We start from the raw sequence: 21,445 nt of genomic DNA on the forward strand, positions 1-21,445 counted from the left end.
CCATTATACAGAATGCACCTTTAGTCCTTAATGCATAATCATAAGTCTCCTTTTACTCCGTAGGGATAAAGCCTTTAGTCATAGTTATATCCCCATTATACAGAATGCACCTTTAGTCCTTAATGCATAATCATAAGTCTCCTTTTACTCCGTAGGGATAAAGCCTTTCTCCTCCTCCTCCGTCTGGGGAAAAAGTTCTTTTTTATATCATATATTAGGCACAATACAGGCACATTGGTGCACATTATCATTATTATTATTATTATTATTATTACTGGTAAAGTTACAATGCAAAAATACATCTCCATCCTTACCCGTCTTTTTGGGAAAAATAGAAGGCAAAACGTGGTTTCCAAAAGAAGATTGTTTTTATTTTTTAACAGTAGAAAATTACATTTAAGGGTTCAGTTTCATTTATAAAAGTACACAGGTTTTTCAGCTTACTATATATCAGGTTTCAGTCCTCTCCTCAAAATCTCTCAAAAAAGTCTCTAAGTAACATTCTTCTTCTCTCTCCAGCTCAGTGTAAAAATCTCACTCTGCTCTCGCCAGTTGGCCCTTTTTATAAGGTCCGTCACGTCACGCCATCGTCAGTACATAGCTCCAATCACCGTACATTACGTGTCATATCCCTCCTTCAGTTATTTGTTACTTTGCAGTTACATATCAAATCAAGTAATTTATAAGAATACAATGCCCCTCTGACTAGCGCCCCCCCTTCTTGGCCTTGCATTCCAGCCGGTCACTTCTCTACTGCATGGGGCCTCTTTCGTTCTGAGACGAGGGCGAGGCAGACTTCCGTAATATATCTTACATAGCCCACCACATACATATACAGAGATATACAGGTACAATACAGTACTCGGTGTACTATATTACATTAGTTTACATTACATTATAGTCATTATAGTCTGCTCTCCTCTCCTTCCTCTTCTGATTCAAGACTTCAACCAGCAACCCTCCCCGTCTGAAAGGGTTTAACATTACACAGCTCTTTCTCCTCCGTCCCTGTCTCTCTCCTCTCCAGAGGCCCAACATTCTGTTGGTTCACTCCCTTTTCACAGCTTTTCACAGACATTTTCTATGGAGACATTTAAAGGCTCAGTTCCATTTTTTATAAGAGAGAGTTCAGTTCCAAGATTTATACTGGTCATATAGGAACGACCCAGGATGTCATTGTCAAAAAGTGTCACTTGTTCTGTGGCACATCTCACCCACTCTGTCATTCTGGGCGGTCATTGTCCATCATCAACTGAATAATGAAGCATATAATTACATGTGAAAAAAGGTATATACGGTCATATAGGAATGACCCAGGATGTCATTGTCAAAAGTGTCACTTGTTCTGTGGCACGTCTCAGGTAGTGTGCCCTCCCACGCGTTACACTCACCCAATGAGAGTCCTCGCTGCCAGGTGAAAAGAGGCTGCTGGCTGTCTCCTATGTATCGGAGGAAGCATGTGATAGACTTCAGGGCTCCCTAGACCGGCAAGTAGGGGGCAAATGCGCGCAACAACCAGGAAGGGGAGGGGGGAATTGGCATAACGACTAAATTGGGATGGGAGGAAAATACAAGAAAAATAGGGGGAGAAAAAGTGGATTAAAAAAAAAGAACTCATGCGTGCCTGGTAATAGACATAACATTGTATTTGTGTAGCAATATTCAGAAAGCCTCAGCAATACTTTGCATTTGGAGCGACCTACGGAAATGTTAGCAATAGCACCTAACTCGGGACCTTTTTGTTTCCAGGTGGTGATTGGACCAAACATCTCTCTCCCAGAAGCCACTGTAGTGTCCATGCACCATCCAGAGGAAGAGGAAGAGGAGGATGACGATGAGTTCCTGAGTGACGATGATGAGGTTGGTCACAATAAAGACAAAACCAAGCTGAAAGGTGGGTATTGAACTCGCTGTTCCACATTCAGAAATTCAGTTTGTTTTGCCAGTAAGCTAAACTTCCTCCTCACCCTCTCCTCACCCTCTCCTCACCCTCTCCTTGCCCTCTCCTCACCCTCCTCACCCTCTCCTCACCCTCGTCACCCTCTCATCACCCTCACCTCACCCTCCTCACCCTCTCCTCACCCTCTCCTCACCCTCTTCTCACCCTCTTCTCACCCTCTCCTCGCCCTCTCCTCCAGCTTTTAACCCTGCAGAGGTTGGGTCAGAAGGGAAAGGTTACATCTGGAAGGCCAGCATTCTGGACGACACGGAGGAGGAAGAGTTGTCCCAGTGTCTCTGGGGTAAGAGAACAGCCCGAGTTGTCCCAGTGTCTCTGGGGTAAGAGAACAGCTGAGTTGGTCTCTGGGGTAAGAGCACAGCTGAGTTGTCTCAGTGTCTGGGGTAAGAGAACAGCTGAGTTGGTCTCTGGGGTAAGAGAACAGTTGAGTTGGTCTCTGGGGTAAGAGAACAGCTGAGTTGGTCTCTGGGGTAAGAGAACAGTTGAGTTGGTCTCTGGGGTAAGAGAACAGTTGAGTTGGTCTCTGGGGTAAGAGAACAGTTGAGTTGGTCTCTGGGGTAAGAGAACAGCTGAGTTGTCCCAGTGTCTCTGGGGTAAGAGAACAGCTGAGTTGTCCCTCTGGGGTAAGAGAACAGCTGAGTTGGTCTCTGGGGTAAGAGAACAGCTGAGTTGTCCCAGTGTCTCTGGGGTAAGAGAACAGCTGAGTTGTCCCTCTGGGGTAAGAGAACAGCTGAGTTGTCCCAGTGTCTCTGGGGTAAGAGAACAGCTGAGTTGTCCCAGTGTCTCTGGGGTAAGAGAACAGCTGAGTTGTCCCTCTGGGGTAAGAGAACAGCTGAGTTGTCCCAGTGTCTCTGGGGTAAGAGAACAGCTGGGTTTGCTTACAGAACGTATCCTTGAGAGGCTGCATAATGGGCTGCCACATGCCTCACTAAATACTCCAGTCCCCCTGGTCACACGGTCAGAATTAGGTTTTGGTTTCTGTGTTCACCAGGCTTGGTGCTGAACCCGGACGTTGAGAGTGAGAGCGAAGCCAGTGAGCCAGACGACTCAGATGACCCGGTCATTCCTTCCCCTGAGATGGACGACGACACAGGTGAGCATAATTGACCGTTTGCAAAATAACGATTGACATAAGAATCCACCCAATCAAGGCACTACTTCCGACATCGGTGCTCTTGCTCAGCAACACTGAAAAGGACGTTCTGCCCGGCAACAAAGAAACAGAGATTTTCACAGACACACTATTATGCCGAGTGTCAGGAGGGCAGTGTTATTTTCATGTTATCATAGTCAGGTTTCTAATTCGTTGAGGCAGGTAGTACTGATGGAATAAGTTCTTCTCAAAAGTTTGTCCGACATAGCGACAGCAATTACGGGAGGCAAGACTTTGCAAACGGCCAGTAGCTTCATGTCTTCCTGAACTCCATCTCTCTGACTCCTGCGCTCTCATCTTTTAAACGTGTACATGTAGTCTTCCAGATGGAGGTCCTGGGAACCCTGCAGCGAGGACAGGAGGAGAACATCAGCTGTGACAACCTGGTGCTCGAGATCAACTCTCTAAAGTAAGCTTAGGTTACTTTAAATGCTTGAAAATCCTTGGTTTTAATTGTATAATAAGATGTACAGGTTGGTGTGTTTTAACCTGCAGGGTCGCACCTCCACCAGTACCCCTCCAGCTGAACCTACCAGCACCCAGGATATGATGTCATTCATCCCCTGTGCCAATGAGTTATTGTGTAAAATGATTTCCACTCTGAAGGGAGAGCTGAGAACCTGTTTTAATTAGGGATATCGGCATTAAAATGTGATATCGGAAAATATCGGTATCGGTTTTCAAAAAATTATTTTTTTTTTCTTTCTTTTTTTTTGCATTTATATAACCTTTATTTACCCAGGCAAGCAAGTAAGAACAAATTCTGATTACATTTATTGTCAAAAGTATGCATAATGTTGTGTTAATTCCACAACAAGAGATATGTAATGTTAATTACCTGAAATTATTCAATTTTTTGGGGTGGGAAACCCTGCATATATCGGTTGATATCGGTTGATATCGGTATCGGAAAAATTAAGAGTTGGACAATATCGGTATATCGTTATCTGTAAAAAAGCCAATATTGAGCATCCCTAGTTTTAATCATTGAAAGGTGTTCATTGATGCATAGAGGCGTGTTATACAGTATACATCTCTTTGATAGTTTCTTTTTTGTATAAATATTTAGAAAAATAGTTCAAATTGGACCAATAACTGCCTGCAACTTAAAGGAAGGTAACACCTAGAGCTGCCGCGGTATCGGTATTACCGCGGTATCGCTGTTACATCATGCCCACCGCAGCGTTGGGCTGAATACCGGCATCACCGCTGTTTTTTATTATATTATTATTATTATTACGCTCTCGTTGGGCTTGCGGCTCTGCAGATATACCCTACTTCTCTGTCGAGATTCCAAGCGACCCTATTGGGTACCAGAAAAGTCACATGAAACACTGCAGACCACTGATTGGTCAGAAGAGATACGCGTCACATGCTTGGAGCATCTTGCAGTGCGTTTACTTCCTGAATCTAAGCCGTCACAACACGGCTAATAGTACATTAGCTCCCACCGGAGACCGGAGTGGATTACCGACGCCGTCGCTCCTCAGGGAACGAGGCATAATGATTTTACTGCAACGAAATGTTATAATAAAAGCCCTTCGTTCTATACACTTGTCTGATTGAAAACTTTATTAACAGACCGCAGAATGGGTACAACTCGGCACGCTCTGAGCAAAGAAAGGAACTTAGATATTAATTGAGTAACGCTTGCCTTGCTATGTGGTCCGGTAAATACGAACGTGTAACTATACTAACGTTAATGCCACAAATCGAATGCCTTTGTAATCATAAGTAGTAACGTTATAATAATAAGAAGAAGAAAGGGTCGGGGGGGTAACCGGCGGGCGCGACACCGAGGGGAGACTTCGAATCCGTGTTTCACTTTTAATAACGAATGCGTGCATGCCGAATCCCAAACAATATTCATGCTGCAAAGTCATCCTCTAAAGATAGACATTTAGACTAGAGGCAGGCTATATGCTATATAAAGAGTAGACTACAAAAAAAATGCATTCAAACTTTTTTTTGTGTGTGTGTGTGCGGTAATACCGCGGCGGTAGGAAATATATTGCAAATGTGTGCGGTAAGGAAAACATCAATACCGCGGCAGCTCTAGTAACACCACATAAACACATCTCTTGGATTGCTGACATCCTTCTGATGTAGTGAATCCTGAAATCCTTTTGGTTCCCATTCCGTAGCTACAAAATGAAAAGTGTGTTTTTTGGTTTCCTTTTAACTGATGTAACACTGTGCAGTTCCCACACACACACACACACAATGCATATGGAATTACTTCTTTCATAGTCGTTTTCCTTCATACTTTCCTGTCAGTATGGCCGTGAAATAGATATTAAATTCTATGGTCTTAAGTGGTCTTAAAAAGGTCTTAAAAAGTCTTACATTGAACTTGTTGAAACCAGCAAGAAGCCTGTTACTAGGGCGGTTAGGTGGCGTAGCGGAGATTGCGTTCGTCACCAACCCCGAAGCTGTGAGCTGGATTCGCCTGTTCGAATCCAGCTCACAGCTCCGGGGTTGTCACCAGCTTGGCTGGCCGTTCACATTAATACAATTGGCTGTATTAGAGGGTGGGAGAAGCTGGCGGGTGGGTCCGGGTCGTTGTAAACAGCGACTCCTACAGTTCGGTCGGGGCGCCTGCTAAGCGCGGATAGGACCTGAGTGGGATAGTGTGATCCTTCCACACGCTACGCCCTCTCAGGGAGGATCCGCGCTGCCAGGTGAAAAGAAGCGGTTGATTGGCTGGACGTGTGTCGGAGGAAGCACGTGATAGCCTCCACTCTCCCAGATGATCTGACTGTGGGGGGTAAGTGCGCAGCGACCAGGAAGGGATTGGGAATTGGCATACGACTAACATTGGGATGGGAGAAAATCGGAGGAAAATGGAGGGGGAAAAAGATATAAAAAAAAAAAAAAAGCCTGTTACTGCTGCACGTTGAGCTGGACATGCTTTCTGTACGCAGGTATGCCTACAACATAACCCTGAAGGAGGTCATGCAGATCTTGACCAGGGTTGTGCTGGAGTATCCGGTCCAGCAGCAGGGCTCACAGCTCACCTCGCCCCAGTACTCTGCTGTCCTTCTTCCTGTGAGTAGCGCCACCTACCTGTACAGGCTGGGGAGAACACTCTTGAGAGGACAGGAGAGGTATCTCATCTAATCCATCAGTCGGAGAGAAAAATCATCTCCTTTTCTTCTCTCTTTCTCAGCTGCTGAAGAGGTGGGCGCCGGTCTTTAAGAACTACGTGAAGAGAGCCCAGGACCATCTGGACTGTCTGTCTGCCTTCGAGGAGTATTTCCTAGAGCAGGAGAGCCACTGGGGGGCCATGGTCAAGGTCAGGGTCACACTATTACTAGTCATTACTGCATCTTTCATCTCTGTTGACAAACTACTACAGTCATTACTGCATCTTTCATCTCTGTTGACAAACTACTACAGGCATTACTGCATCTTTCATCTCTGTTGACAAACTACTACAGTCATTACTGCATCTTTCATCTCTGTTGACAAACTACTACAGTCATTACTGCATCTTTCATCTCTGTTGACAAACTACTACAGTCATTACTGCATCTTTCATCTCTGTTGACAAACTACTACAGTCATTACTGCGTCTTTCATCTCTGTTGACAAACTACTACAGTCATTACTGCATTATTCATCTCTTGGTACAAACTACTACAGTCATTACTGCATTATTCATCTCTCTTGGGACAAACTACTACAGTCATTACTGCATTATTCATCTCTTGGGACAAACTACTACAGTCATTACTGCATTATTCATCTCTCTTGGAACAAACTACTACAGTCATTACTGCATTATGCATATCTCTTGGAACAAACTACTACAGTCATTACTGCATTATTCATCTCTCTTGGGACAAACTACTACAGTCATTACTGCATTATTCATCTCTCTTGGGACAAACTACTACAGTCATTACTGCATTATTCATCTCTCTTGGGACAAACTACTACAGTCATTACTGCATTATTCATCTCTTGGGACAAACTACTACAGTCATTACTGCATTATTCATCTCTCTTGGAACAAACTCCTACAGTCATTACTGCATTATTCATCTCTCTTGGAACAAACTACTACAGTCATTACTGCATTATTCATCTCTCTTGGGACAAACGACTACAGTCATTACTGCATCTTTCATCTCTGTTGGGACAAACTACTACAGTCATTACTGCATTATTCATCTCTCTTGGGACAAACTACTACAGTCATTACTGCATTATTCATCTCTTGGGACAAACTACTACAGTCATTACTGCATTATTCATCTCTCTTGGAACAAACTACTACAGTCATTACTGCATTATTCATCTCTTGGGACAAACTACTAGTAATTACTGCATTATTAATCTCTGTTGACAAACTACTACAGTCATTACTGCATCTTTCATCTCTGTTGACAAACTACTACAGTCATTACTGCGTCTTTCATCTCTCTTGGAACAAACTACTACAGTCATTACTGCATTATTCATCTCTCTTTGAACAAACTACTAGTAATTACTGCATATTTCATCTCTGTTGGGACAAACTACTACAGTCATTACTGCATTATTCATCTCTCTTGGAACAAACTACTACAGTCATTACTGCATTATTCATCTTTGTTGACAAACTACTACAGTCATTACGGCATCTTTCATCTCTGTTGGGACAAACTACAGTCATTACTGCATTATTTATCTCTTGGGACAAACTACTACAGTCATTACTGCATTATTCATCTCTCTTGGAACAAACTACTACAGTCATTACGGCATTATTAATCTCTCTTGGAACAAACTACTACTGTCATTACTGCATTATTCATCTCTCTTGGGACAAACTACTACAGTCATTACTGCATTATTCATCTCTCTTGGTACAAACTACTACAGTCATTACTGCATTATTCATCTCTCTTGGGACAAACTACTACAGTCATTACTGCATTATTCATCTCTTGGGACAAACTACTACAGTCATTACTGCATTATTCATCTCTCTTGGAACAAACTACTACAGTCATTACTGCATTATGCATATCTCTTGGAACAAACTACTACAGTCATTACTGCATTATTCATCTCTCTTGGGACAAACTACTACAGTCATTACTGCATTATTCATCTCTCTTGGGACAAACTACTACAGTCATTACTGCATTATTCATCTCTCTTGGGACAAACTACTACAGTCATTACTGCATTATTCATCTCTTGGGACAAACTACTACAGTCATTACTGCATTATTCATCTCTCTTGGAACAAACTCCTACAGTCATTACTGCATTATTCATCTCTCTTGGAACAAACTACTACAGTCATTACTGCATTATTCATCTCTCTTGGGACAAACGACTACAGTCATTACTGCATCTTTCATCTCTGTTGGGACAAACTACTACAGTCATTACTGCATTATTCATCTCTCTTGGGACAAACTACTACAGTCATTACTGCATTATTCATCTCTTGGGACAAACTACTACAGTCATTACTGCATTATTCATCTCTCTTGGAACAAACTACTACAGTCATTACTGCATTATTCATCTCTTGGGACAAACTACTAGTAATTACTGCATTATTCATCTCTGTTGACAAACTACTACAGTCATTACTGCATTATTCATCTCTCTTGGGACAAACTACTACAGTCATTACTGCATTATTCATCTCTTGGGACAAACTACTACAGTCATTACTGCATTATTCATCTCTCTTGGAACAAACTACTACAGTCATTACTGCATTATTCATCTCTTGGGACAAACTACTAGTAATTTCTGCATTATTAATCTCTGTTGACAAACTACTACAGTCATTACTGCATCTTTCATCTCTGTTGACAAACTACTACAGTCATTACTGCGTCTTTCATCTCTCTTGGAACAAACTACTACAGTCATTACTGCATTATTCATCTCTCTTTGAACAAACTACTAGTAATTACTGCATATTTCATCTCTGTTGGGACAAATTACTACAGTCATTACTGCATTATTCATCTCTCTTGGAACAAACTACTACAGTCATTACTGCATTATTCATCTTTGTTGACAAACTACTACAGTCATTACGGCATCTTTCATCTCTGTTGGGACAAACTACAGTCATTACTGCATTATTTATCTCTTGGGACAAACTACTACAGTCATTACTGCATTATTCATCTCTCTTGGAACAAACTACTACAGTCATTACGGCATTATTAATCTCTCTTGGAACAAACTACTACTGTCATTACTGCATTATTCATCTCTCTTGGGACAAACTACTACAGTCATTACTGCATTATTCATCTCTCTTGGTACAAACTACTACAGTCATTACTGCATTATTCATCTCTCTTGGGACAAACTACTACAGTCATTACTGCATTATTCATCTCTTGGGACAAACTACTACAGTCATTACTGCATTATTCATCTCTCTTGGAACAAACTACTACAGTCATTACTGCATTATGCATATCTCTTGGAACAAACTACTACAGTCATTACTGCATTATTCATCTCTCTTGGGACAAACTACTACAGTCATTACTGCATTATTCATCTCTCTTGGGACAAACTACTACAGTCATTACTGCATTATTCATCTCTCTTGGGACAAACTACTACAGTCATTACTGCATTATTCATCTCTTGGGACAAACTACTACAGTCATTACTGCATTATTCATCTCTCTTGGAACAAACTCCTACAGTCATTACTGCATTATTCATCTCTCTTGGAACAAACTACTACAGTCATTACTGCATTATTCATCTCTCTTGGGACAAACGACTACAGTCATTACTGCATCTTTCATCTCTGTTGGGACAAACTACTACAGTCATTACTGCATTATTCATCTCTCTTGGGACAAACTACTACAGTCATTACTGCATTATTCATCTCTTGGGACAAACTACTACAGTCATTACTGCATTATTCATCTCTCTTGGAACAAACTACTACAGTCATTACTGCATTATTCATCTCTTGGGACAAACTACTAGTAATTACTGCATTATTAATCTCTGTTGACAAACTACTACAGTCATTACTGCATCTTTCATCTCTGTTGACAAACTACTACAGTCATTACTGCGTCTTTCATCTCTCTTGGAACAAACTACTACAGTCATTACTGCATTATTCATCTCTCTTTGAACAAACTACTAGTAATTACTGCATATTTCATCTCTGTTGGGACAAACTACTACAGTCATTACTGCATTATTCATCTCTCTTGGAACAAACTACTACAGTCATTACTGCATTATTCATCTTTGTTGACAAACTACTACAGTCATTACGGCATCTTTCATCTCTGTTGGGACAAACTACAGTCATTACTGCATTATTTATCTCTTGGGACAAACTACTACAGTCATTACTGCATTATTCATCTCTCTTGGAACAAACTACTACAGTCATTACGGCATTATTAATCTCTCTTGGAACAAACTACTACTGTCATTACTGCATTATTCATCTCTCTTGGGACAAACTACTACAGTCATTACTGCATTATTCATCTCTCTTGGAACAAACTACTATAGTAATTACTGCATTATTCATCTCTTGGGACAAACTACTAGTCATTACTGCATTATTCATCTCTTGGGACAAACTACTACAGTCATTACTGCATTATTCATCTCTCTTGGAACAAACTACTACAGTCATTACTGAATTATTCATCTCTCTTGGAACAAACTACTACAGTCATTACTGCATTATTCATCTCTCTTGGGACAAACTACTACAGTCATTACTGCATTATTCATCTCTCTTGGGACAAACTACTACAGTCATTACTGCATTATTCATCTCTTGGGACAAACTACTAGTCATTACTGCATTATTCATCTCTTGGAACAAACTACTACAGTCATTACTGCATTATTCATCTCTCTTGGGACAAACTACAGTCATTACTGCATTATTCATCTCTGTTGACAAACTACTACAGTCATTACTGCATTATTCATCTCTGTTGACAAACTACTACAGTCATTACTGCATTATTCATCTCTGTTGACAAACTACTACAGTCATTACTGCATTATTCATCTCTGTTGACAAACTACTACTAGTCATTACTGCATTATTCATCTCTGTTGACAAACTACTACAGTCATTACTGCATTATTCATCTCTCTTGGGACAAACTACTACAGTCATTACTGCATTATTCATCTCTTGGGACAAACTACTACAGTCATTACTGCATTATTCATCTCTCTTGGGACAACCTACTACAGTCATTACTGCATTATGCATCTCTCTTGGAACAAACTACTACAGTCATTATTGCATCATTCATCTCTCTTGGGACAAACTACTACAGTCATTACTGCATTATTCATCTCTCTTGGGACAAACTACTACAGTCATTACTGCATTATTCATCTCTTGGGACAAACTACTACAGTCATTACTGCATTATTCATCTCTCTTGGAACAAACTCCTACAGTCATTACTGCATTATTCATCTATCTTGGAACAAACTACTACAGTCATTACTGCATTATTCATCTCTCTTGGGACAAACTACTACAGTCATTACTGCATTATTCATCTCTTGGGACAAACTACTACAGTCATTAATGCATTATTCATCTCTCTTGGAACAAACTACTACAGTCATTACTGCATTATCCATCTCTTGGGACAAACTACTACAGTCGTTACTGCATTATTCATCTCTCTTGGAACAAACTACTACAGTCATTACTGCATTATTCATCTCTCTTGGGACAAACTACTACAGTCATTACTGCATTATTCATCTCTTGGGACAAACTACTACAGTCATTACTGCATTATTCATCTCTTGGGACAAACTACTACAGTCATTACTGCATTATTCATCTCTCTTGGAACAAACTACTACAGTCATTACTGCATTATTCATCTCTCTTGGAACAAACTACTACAGTCATTACTGCATTATTCATCTCTCTTGGAACAAACTACTACAGTCATTACTGCATTATTCATCTCTCTTGGGACAAACTACTACAGTCATTACTGCATTATTCATCTCTTGTGACAAACTACTAGTCATTACTGCATTATTCATCTCTTGTGACAAACTACTAGTCATTACTGCATTATTCATCTCTCTTGGAACAAACTACTACAGTCATTACTGCATTATTCATCTCTCTTGGGACAAACTACTACAGTCATTACTGCATTATTCATCTCTGTTGACAAACTACTACAGTCATTACTGCATTATTCATCTCTGTTGACAAACTACTACAGTCATTACTGCATTATTCATCTCTCTTGGGACAAACTACTACAGTCATTACTGCATTATTCATCTCTCTTGGGACAAACTACTACAGTCATTACTGCATTATTCATCTCTGTTGACAAACTACTACAGTCATTACTGCATTATTCATCTCTGTTGACAAACTACTACAGTCATTACTGCATTATTCATCTCTCTTGGGACAAACTACTACAGTCATTACTGCATTATTCATCTCTGTTGACAAACTACTACAGTCATTACTGCATTATTCATCTCTGTTGACAAACTACTAGTCATTACTGCATTATTCATCTCTCTTGGGACAAACTACCACAGTCATTACTGCATTGTTCATCTCTGTTGGGACAAACTACTACAGTCATTACTGCATTATTCATCTCTTGGGACAAACTACTACAGTCATTACAGCATCTTTCATCTCTGTTGACAAACTACTAACTACAGTCATTACTGCATTAGTCATCTATCTTGGAACAAACTACTAGTAATTACTGCATTATTCATCTCTCTTGGGACAAACTACTAGTCATTACTGCATTATTCATCTCTCTTGGGACAAACTACTAGTAATTACTGCATTATTCATCTATCTTGTGATAAACTACTAGTCATTACTGCATTATTCATCTCTCTTGGGACAAACTACTAGTAATTACTGCATTATTCATCTCTCTTGTGACAAACTACTAGTCATTACTGCATTATTCATCTCTCTTGGGACAAACTACTAGTCATTACTGCATCTTTCATCTCTGTTGACAAACTACTAACTACAGTCATTACTGCATTAGTCATCTCTCTTGGAACAAACTACTAGTAATTACTGCATATTTCATCTGTTGGGACAAACTACTACAGTCATTACTGCATTATTTATCTCTTGGGGACAAACTACTACAGTCATTACTGCATCTTTCATCTCTCTTGTGACAAACTACTAGTAATTACTGCATATTTCATCTCTGTTGACAAACTACTAACTACAGTCATTACTGCATTAGTCATCTCTGTTGGGACAAACTACTACAGTCATTACTGCATTATTCATCTCTCTTGTGACAAACTACTACAGTCATTACTGCATTATTCATCTCTGTTGGGACAAACTACTACAGTCATTACTGCATTATTAATCTCTCTTGGGACAAACTACTACAGTCATTACTGCATTATTCATCTCTCTTGTGACAAACTACTACAGTCATTACTGCATCTTTCATCTCTCTTGTGACAAACTACTACAGTCATTACTGCATCTTTCATCTCTGTTGGGACAAACTACTAGTCATTACTGCATCTTTCATCTCTGTTGACAAACTACTACAGTCATTACTGCATCTTTCATCTCTGTTGGGACAAACTACTAGTAATTACTGCATCTTTCATCTCTCTTGGAACAAACTACTAGTAATTACTGCATATTTCATCTCCGTTGGGACAAACTACTACAGTCATTACTGCATCTTTCATCTCTGTTGGGACAAACTACTAGTCATTACTGCATTATTCATCTCTGTTGGGATGTCCCTTGTTCAACTGTTCTTAATATGTATTTCATTACCATTTCAAAATGGGGATTACTGACCTGGGTCAAATAATATCAGAAAATAATTTGTTTTGATCTGCTTGGTGTACCAAATGGATGGGGTTTACAATTTATTTATTTATGAGAGAAGTACAGTTATTGATAACTAATTAATTACATTTACATTACATTATACATTTGGTCATTTAAGTTAGCTTTTATCCAAATCAACTTACAAATTGTATACAACAATTCACCTATGGAGGTACAACTCTGGCAGCTAAGGGTAAGTGGCATTGTTCATCTAGCAGTGTTGAACTTTAGTGCAATGAGTGCATGCATAGTAGTATAGACATTATCTTAGTAGTATAGTACATAATAGTAAAATACAGTAAGATGTTTAAAAAAAAAATTAATTCAGGTATTGATTGAAGAAGTGCGTTTTTAGTCGACGGCAGACAATTGGGTGGGTCCTGACTGTGGTGGGAGGTTCGTTCCACCACCGTGGAGCTTATAACAGACTTAATAAGCAATACATGAGAAACTTGTATTGTATTGTCCTACATGGCAGAACCCCGTCCATCAGGCACTCCAAGCGACATAAAACTAACGCCAGGAATTATTTCAACAATACTGTGTGACCCACGTCTGCTGTATAACTGTATATACTGTAATATACTGTATATATATATTATATACAGTGTGACTTCACTTTCAGATGACACAGGAGCCTAAGATACTGTGGTCCTTCTGTAGGTGCTGATGAACATGTACCAGCTGGAGATCCTGGAGGAAGACACCATAATGCGCTGGTTCTCTCAGGCCACGACTGACAAGGGCAAACAGCTGCGCAAGAACCAAGGGGTAGGTCACTGAGCGACGGCAATTGTGTTTTGTTTTTGATATACGTAATAAACTATTTTGTTGTCTAAATGAATGATAAACAGGAATATCAAGTCAGATTTCTCCTTAAATTATTTCTTTAAATGTTTGAAAAAAAATTTATTTATTTTTTTTAAATCCCCCCCCCCCCCCCCCCCCCCTTCTTTTTTCGTTTTTCTCCCATCCCAATGTTAGTCGTTATGCCAATCCCCTTCCTGGTCGTTGCGCACTCTACCCCCTACCGTCGGTCTGGGAGGGCGGAGACTATCACATGCTTCCTCCGACACATGTGTACCCAACCCACAGCTTCTTTTCACCTGGCAGCGCGGACTCTCACTGGGAGAGTGTAACGTGTGGAAGGTCACACTACCTCTCCCAGATCCTTCCCTTGCTGTGCAGGTTCCCCGACCGAACTGTAGGAGTCGCTGTTTACAACGACCAGGACCCACCCACGCCGGCTTCCCACCCGCTAACACTGCCAATTGTGTTAGTATGGACGGTCGGCCAAGCCGGAGGCACCACAGCCGGATTCGATCCCACTGGCTCTGTGGTGGTAGACAGACGCTTAGTCCGCTGCGCTACACGGCCGCCCTATCTTAGAACATTTTAAACGACTGCTTGTTTGATACTGTATCACACATCAATTGGATTAATTCAAGTGTTCAAATATGTTCTCGGATACATTCACACAACTTGTGAATGAAATGTGTTACATTCCATTCGTAGAGGCAATTAGGCACTGTCTTTAGTCTGTGCTTATGCGAGGGAACATTTATGCACATGCGCGGGAGCGAGCGCACGCGCCGTCATTAAAACAGCGTGCAACCAGCTTTGATATCAGCAACGCAACAGTTTATACCCTTTTTCTCAGAGCAAGATTGAACTCTGAAACTGTATCGCAAGATAAAACATATTGAAAAGTCCAATTTCACTTATAACTCAATTTTGAAATAAATTGTAGTTAGTGTTTAGCTTCAGCAGGGCAGAAGAAATCATAAAATTGTCTTTTCATATCACCTAGGCCTAGCAGGAATTCAGATAAAACACAGGATATTTGACGTATGATTTAATCGTTCATAATCCTTTGAGTTTAACGAGGGATTCTTTTGCTTTCTTCAGCTTCAGAAGTTCATCCAGTGGCTGCAAGAGGCAGAGGAGTCATCGGAGGAGGAAGGCGAATAACGAGGCTCCCGGGAAGAATGTCTGTAGACTTTACAGTCGTGTTGTATAGCGGAGCTCAGAGACACCGGGTTCAACCCCTCGTAGCGGGTCGACAGCTTTCCATCGCTAATCTCCTTCAATCACCTACCGTGTACAGTGACCGCAAGCTGCGTTACATCATAGTGCCACGTTAATGCAAGGGCTGTGCGCTGTGATGTCACTGTCCCAATAAAGGAGCAAAGAAAAAAACAAATTGGGGAAAATGTTGTCGCCTGGAGTTTTTGTATTTTATAATCCACCTCACACTAAAATACAAGGCAACTTACAGATAATATTTCCGTTTCTCAATTGAGATGGTAGACGTTTTTGGAAAATAGGTTTTATTGGGTTTATACACAGGATTACAACCATCACCAGTGAACAAGACTCCCTCTGCTTAGTAGCAATATTGCACTGAATAGCGTCTACATTTTGTTTTTGCAATACAATGGTATTTAACTGCACACAAGAGGTAGATTACTTGTTAATGTCTGCACCTCTGACTTAACACATAACTACGATATAATGTCAACCTGTAGGACTTGACAGTATGGCAGGAATGTAGGGAAATACACTGTCGATTATCAACGTGTGTAGATTCAAAGTGAGAACTCTTTACAACGTTAGCCCAAGCATCACATTAATCATTGTTTTAAGTAACGCCAGCTTTTGATTATCAAAATAGAATGTAACAACGTAAGCAATCTATGATTCCACATTTAAAGATTCAGTACAATGAAAATGTAATTTCTTTAACAAGGTATGCAGACATAAAATGTTGTTGACTAAATCAAGCCATTTCAGATATCCAATCTGCTTCATAATACACATGGGTTACTCTGATTGGCCCATCAGTCACATCTAGCTGCTGTGATTGGCCCATCTGTCTACGGCACTGACAGTTGGCTGTGCTCAGACGGTGACCTAAATATATCAAAACAAATGATCACCCAAAGCTGAAAAATAATTATACTTATGAAGTTAACATTCCAAAATAAGCTTTTTATGACATTAAACATCGTTATACTGGATCTCTTATGTGCCTCTGCATTTGTGATTCAAACAAATGCAGTTTATTATCCCTCGAGTCAGACAAACACTAAGCCTGCAATACAGTAGGTGTGTGGTCCTCTATCATTACAGTACTTGATTCTTACACCATTTATGGCACAGTGTCAGAACAGAACTATAGTTTTGGCCCAAAGTACTAGATCAACCGTAATCACAGTTCCGGCTAACTGACCGTCTACATCCTGGGGGCCTATTCCTTTCTGTTGTCCTGCCTTCCAAATGCGCTGTAGATGATCCCAGCCAGCAGAGAGGTCCCTGTGATCCCGCAGGCGGCGGTCAGCCCCTTCCACATCTCGGCCGAGGCCTCGTGCCTGGCCATGAAGCTCCTGTGGTCCGTGGGCACCAGGATGTACCGGCGGCCGTCCTGCGCGGCCTGCAGCCTCATCGCCTGGCCGCCCAACAGGACCACCTCCCCGAACCCGGTCACGGTGGTCCCCACGCGCAGGAGCTCCTCGCTCTCCTCCTGCGCCATGGGCTTCTCGCCGCTGATGCCTTGCACCACCACGTCCAGCAGGCCCTCGTCGGCGCGCCTCAGCCGGTGGTGGACCCTCTCCAGGTAACAGCCCGAGGCCTCCAGGGGGTTCTGCACCTTGACGTATAGGTCGTTCACGTAGGACCCGGGACTCACCAGGCTGAAGGGCACACAGTTGTTGGTCTCCTTCCTGTTCAACCTCCGGGAGTTCCTGGGAGAGGGGCGAAGTCCACGGCATGACGTTTTGCTTACATACAATGATGGATGCGTTTGTGTAAATGGGGGTTTAAAGGTAAGTGGTATTTATTTAGTTAAAATATGTGTTAAATAGAAATACATTCTGACAGCCAGAGTGTTTGGTCAGTCAATCAATCAAATATATTTATATAGCACATTTAGACATGACGCTTGTCAACCAAAGTGCTTCACATAGCTAAGAACAAAGAAAAGTATAGAATAAACAGAAAAAACAACCAACGGATAGACAAAGGAAAACAGAACAACACGTCAACAAGCAAGGCAAGAGTCAAAGTGAGTCAGGGAAGGCCAGGCGATATAGGTGGGCTTTGAGTTTCTATTTAAAAGACTCGACGGAGGGGGCCGATTTAATGGACATGGGGAGGCTGTTCTAGAGGTCAGGGGCTGCGACCGCAAAAGCACGTCCGCCCCTAGACTTGAAATTAGACCTACAGGTGGTTAAGAGACCCTTGTCAGATTATCTGAGGGCCCTGACGTTGGTATAGGGGGTGAGGAGGTCTAGGTAAGCAGGGGCTTTACCATTAATGGCTTTGTAGACCAATTGGAGAACCTTGAATTATATTCTGTAGCGCACCGGGAGCCAGTGAAGGGAGGCAAGAACAGGGGTGATGTGAGCTCTCTTCTGGGTACCTGTGAGCAGTCTAGCAGCAGCGTTTTGGGGTAGTTGTAGGTGGCTATGGTTGACTTATTAAGCCCCAGGTACAGGGAGTTACAATAGTCTAATCTTGAGGATATGAAAGCGTGAATGACTCTTTCAAGGTCTGAGGGTCTCTCAGTCCCTCCTCTCTGCAGTAAACAGAACATTTCATTTCTGGTATCCCATTCCCACTTTATCCAATCAGGAGAGAGAACCCTAGATATTTTCACTTATTTCAAGAAATCTTGCCAAGCCAAATTTGCTGGCAGATTACTTTACTTGTTTCAAGCACATATTTGTTTTTATTTCTTATTTTTGTCAGACCATTTTTGCAGTGTGGAGTTCCCTCTCCTGATTGGATGAATTGTTTACTCCAGAGCGGAGGGACTGTGAGACCCATGTTGCTGACCAAACACTCTATATCAGTGATGGCTGTTGGAATGTTGAGATATTATTTTAAAGAAAATACCACTTACAGCACCTTTAATAATAGACATTAGCGATTATCATTTTGGTTTTGCGTACCATGTTCTGCTGAGGGAGTTCCAGAACTTCCAGTGTTCCTCCACCGTTATCCTTTGAATGACACCAGTGCATCGTGGGACAAACTGACTGGTCAGAGGCTCCCCATCTGCCTGCACCAAACCTGGGAACAAACAACCAAACCTAGAATACACTTGACTTTGATTGAAATGCTCATGTATACATACTCATACAACTGCGTTACTACTACAACTTGCTTTTGTACCCCTCTTACATGTGTATTTATACCACTATATATGTACCCCTCTACATGTGTACTTATACCACTATATCTGAACGCTCTACATGTGTATTTATTTTATACCACTATATCTGTACCCCTCTGCACGTGTATTTATACCATTATATCTGTACCCCTCTATATCTGTACGGGTACCTCTACATGTGTATTTATACCACTATATCTGTACCCCTCTACATGTGCATTTATACCACTATATCTGTACCCATCTACATGTGTATTTATACCACTATCTGTACCCCTCTATATGTGTATTTATACTGCTATATATGTACCCCTCTGTGTGTATTTATACCACTATATCTGTACCTCTATATGTATACCACTATATCTGTAGCCCTCTACGTGTGTATTTATACCACCATCTGTACCCCTCTACATGTGTATTCACTGCTACATCTGTACCACTATATATGTACCCCTCTATGGCTCTTGTAAATGTGTATTTTCATTCACTGAATATTGTACCTTCTACAGCAACATACTGGAGTCTTTTGTGGGGCGATGCTTTCAGTATCCGCAGTAAATGTTGATCTGGCTTGAAAATGGGTATTTCCTAGAATGAAGAAGGGGAATTAATTTATTTCATATGAGCAGTGTTTTAATATCATTACCAAAAAGCAGAAGACGTGTACAATACCTTTAGCTTCTTTATCTCCTCCTTCTTCTCTTTGTATAAGTGATAAAACAAGCCAGATAACACAAAACTGGACCCCACACCAACCAGAACAGGCAAGTCACTCATTGTTTGTCTGTGGCAGGAAACAATAATAGACAATACTACTGTAAGTCATGGGACAAACACACAAACAGTAATGCAACAAACATTTAAAACACTCCAGGTAAACGCCTTCCTGACCTCAACAGAAGGTTTTAGTGACACATTTTCTTTGTAGCACGTTTACAAAAAAGATATATTGTGACGAACAAAACTCACCTGTTAAAATCCACAACGTAAAAAAATTACAATGTGAGATATTGGTCTCACGATAACAAACCGAAAACAGTAGCAGGGCCAAGGGGCATGTTATGTTTCATTTCCTTGTTTGACATAATTACGTGTCGATACCTCAACCAATAAGATACAAGATACAAGTAGCGTGCTGTCCGTGCTTACTGTGACCACCAGGTGGCAGCAATGCCATGGGCGGAAAGTTAGTTGAGTTGTCTAGTTGGGAATGAATGAAAATGTTATTTAACAGATTGCAGAATGGGTACAATACAGTACGGCTCAATACACAATTGTTAAGGGGATGCAGACCAGAGAAAGACGTTTGTCTTGTTTACATCAGGGTCCCCCATTTTCAATTCATAGTGACATTTATGACATACACAACATATATGACATCATGACATTTATGGCATAGGGACATACATGGCATACAGGTATATAGTACTGTTACATTTGTGACATACTGTATATGATATGCAAATATACAGTACTGTTACCCATAGATCCTGACAGAGAGTATATACATATGATGGGGATGAGACTGTACATTAGGAGGGGGTGGGTGGGTGGGAGAGAAATATACATACGGTGGGGAGGAGACTGTACATTAGGAGGGGGTGGGTGGGTGGGAGAGAAATATACACACTGTGGGGAGAGAATATATACATTCATGGGGAGGAGACTGTACATTAGGAGGGGGTGGGTGGGAGAGAAATATACATACGGTAGGTAGAGAATATAATACATACGGTGGGGAGGGGACTGTCTATTAGGTGGGGGTGGGGGGGTTTGGACATTTACGGTGGCCAGTTTCTAATTGCAGCCTCCCGTAGATGCTCTTTAAGAGCGGTTTTGAATGTGGGTAGGCATTCACATTCCTTTACAGCTTTGGGTAGGGCGATCCACATTGTTGTGGCATAATTGCAAAGCGTGTTTAGTCCCTTGTTTGAGCCGAATCTGGGTTTAACATGATTTGTTGAGCTTCCTCTGGTGTTGTGGTCATGGTATTCACTGACCTTTGGGAAGTATTTTGACATGTACATGGGTACCTTAGTCGTATAGTGTATCTTGTAGACCAGGCCCATTGCAAGTTGCTGTACTCTGTCATCTACTCTAAGCCATCCTAGGTAGTCAAAGTGGGCAGGGGTGAGGTGGGTTCTAGGAGTAAGGTCAAGTACTCTGACCAGTTTGTTTTGTGATGTTTGTAATCTTGTTTTTAGCGCCTTTGAGGTGCTTTGGTACTATGAGGTGCAACTTGCACCGTGCAAGCATAGTCGTACCCTTGAATAAGTGCTC

The 21,445-nt window shown here is 41.2% G+C and overlaps 2 protein-coding genes across 4 annotated transcripts in view; one reads left to right on the forward strand and one right to left on the reverse strand.

Moving 5' to 3' along the window:
• eif2b5 (eukaryotic translation initiation factor 2B, subunit 5 epsilon) overlaps positions 1-16,172 on the forward strand; it is a 55,218-nt gene extending 39,046 nt beyond the window's left edge. The window contains exons 9-16 of the mRNA XM_084326962.1: positions 1,750-1,894; positions 2,139-2,240; positions 2,949-3,050; positions 3,429-3,519; positions 6,035-6,158; positions 6,280-6,405; positions 14,650-14,757; positions 15,895-16,172. Of these exons, the coding sequence (XP_084183088.1) occupies positions 1,750-1,894; positions 2,139-2,240; positions 2,949-3,050; positions 3,429-3,519; positions 6,035-6,158; positions 6,280-6,405; positions 14,650-14,757; positions 15,895-15,957 (861 nt within the window). The 3' untranslated portion in view covers positions 15,958-16,172. The remainder of the gene's footprint in view (positions 1-1,749; positions 1,895-2,138; positions 2,241-2,948; positions 3,051-3,428; positions 3,520-6,034; positions 6,159-6,279; positions 6,406-14,649; positions 14,758-15,894) is intronic.
• Positions 16,173-16,329: 157 nt separating this feature from the next.
• On the reverse strand, positions 16,330-20,240 carry mul3 (mitochondrial E3 ubiquitin protein ligase 3). 3 transcript variants are annotated; one of them, XM_084326981.1, is made up of 6 exons: positions 20,135-20,240; positions 19,838-19,949; positions 19,666-19,753; positions 18,939-19,059; positions 17,219-17,729; positions 16,330-16,899 (listed from the first exon to the last, which is right to left on the reverse strand). In XM_084326981.1, exons 2-5 carry the CDS (start codon positions 19,940-19,942, stop codon positions 17,237-17,239), a joined length of 807 nt encoding a protein of 268 aa, XP_084183107.1. In that variant the 5' UTR covers positions 19,943-19,949; positions 20,135-20,240; the 3' UTR covers positions 16,330-16,899; positions 17,219-17,236. The 3 variants fall into 3 exon arrangements, with proteins under 3 accessions (XP_084183107.1, XP_084183105.1, XP_084183106.1); XM_084326979.1 differs by having other exon boundaries at positions 16,330-17,729; XM_084326980.1 differs by having other exon boundaries at positions 16,330-17,729; positions 19,838-19,977; positions 20,135-20,172.
• Positions 20,241-21,445: the final 1,205 nt, after the last annotated feature.

Source organism: Notolepis coatsorum (genome assembly GCF_963971535.1).
Source record: "Notolepis coatsorum genome assembly, chromosome: 13".
Lineage (NCBI taxonomy): Eukaryota > Metazoa > Chordata > Actinopteri > Aulopiformes > Paralepididae > Notolepis > Notolepis coatsorum.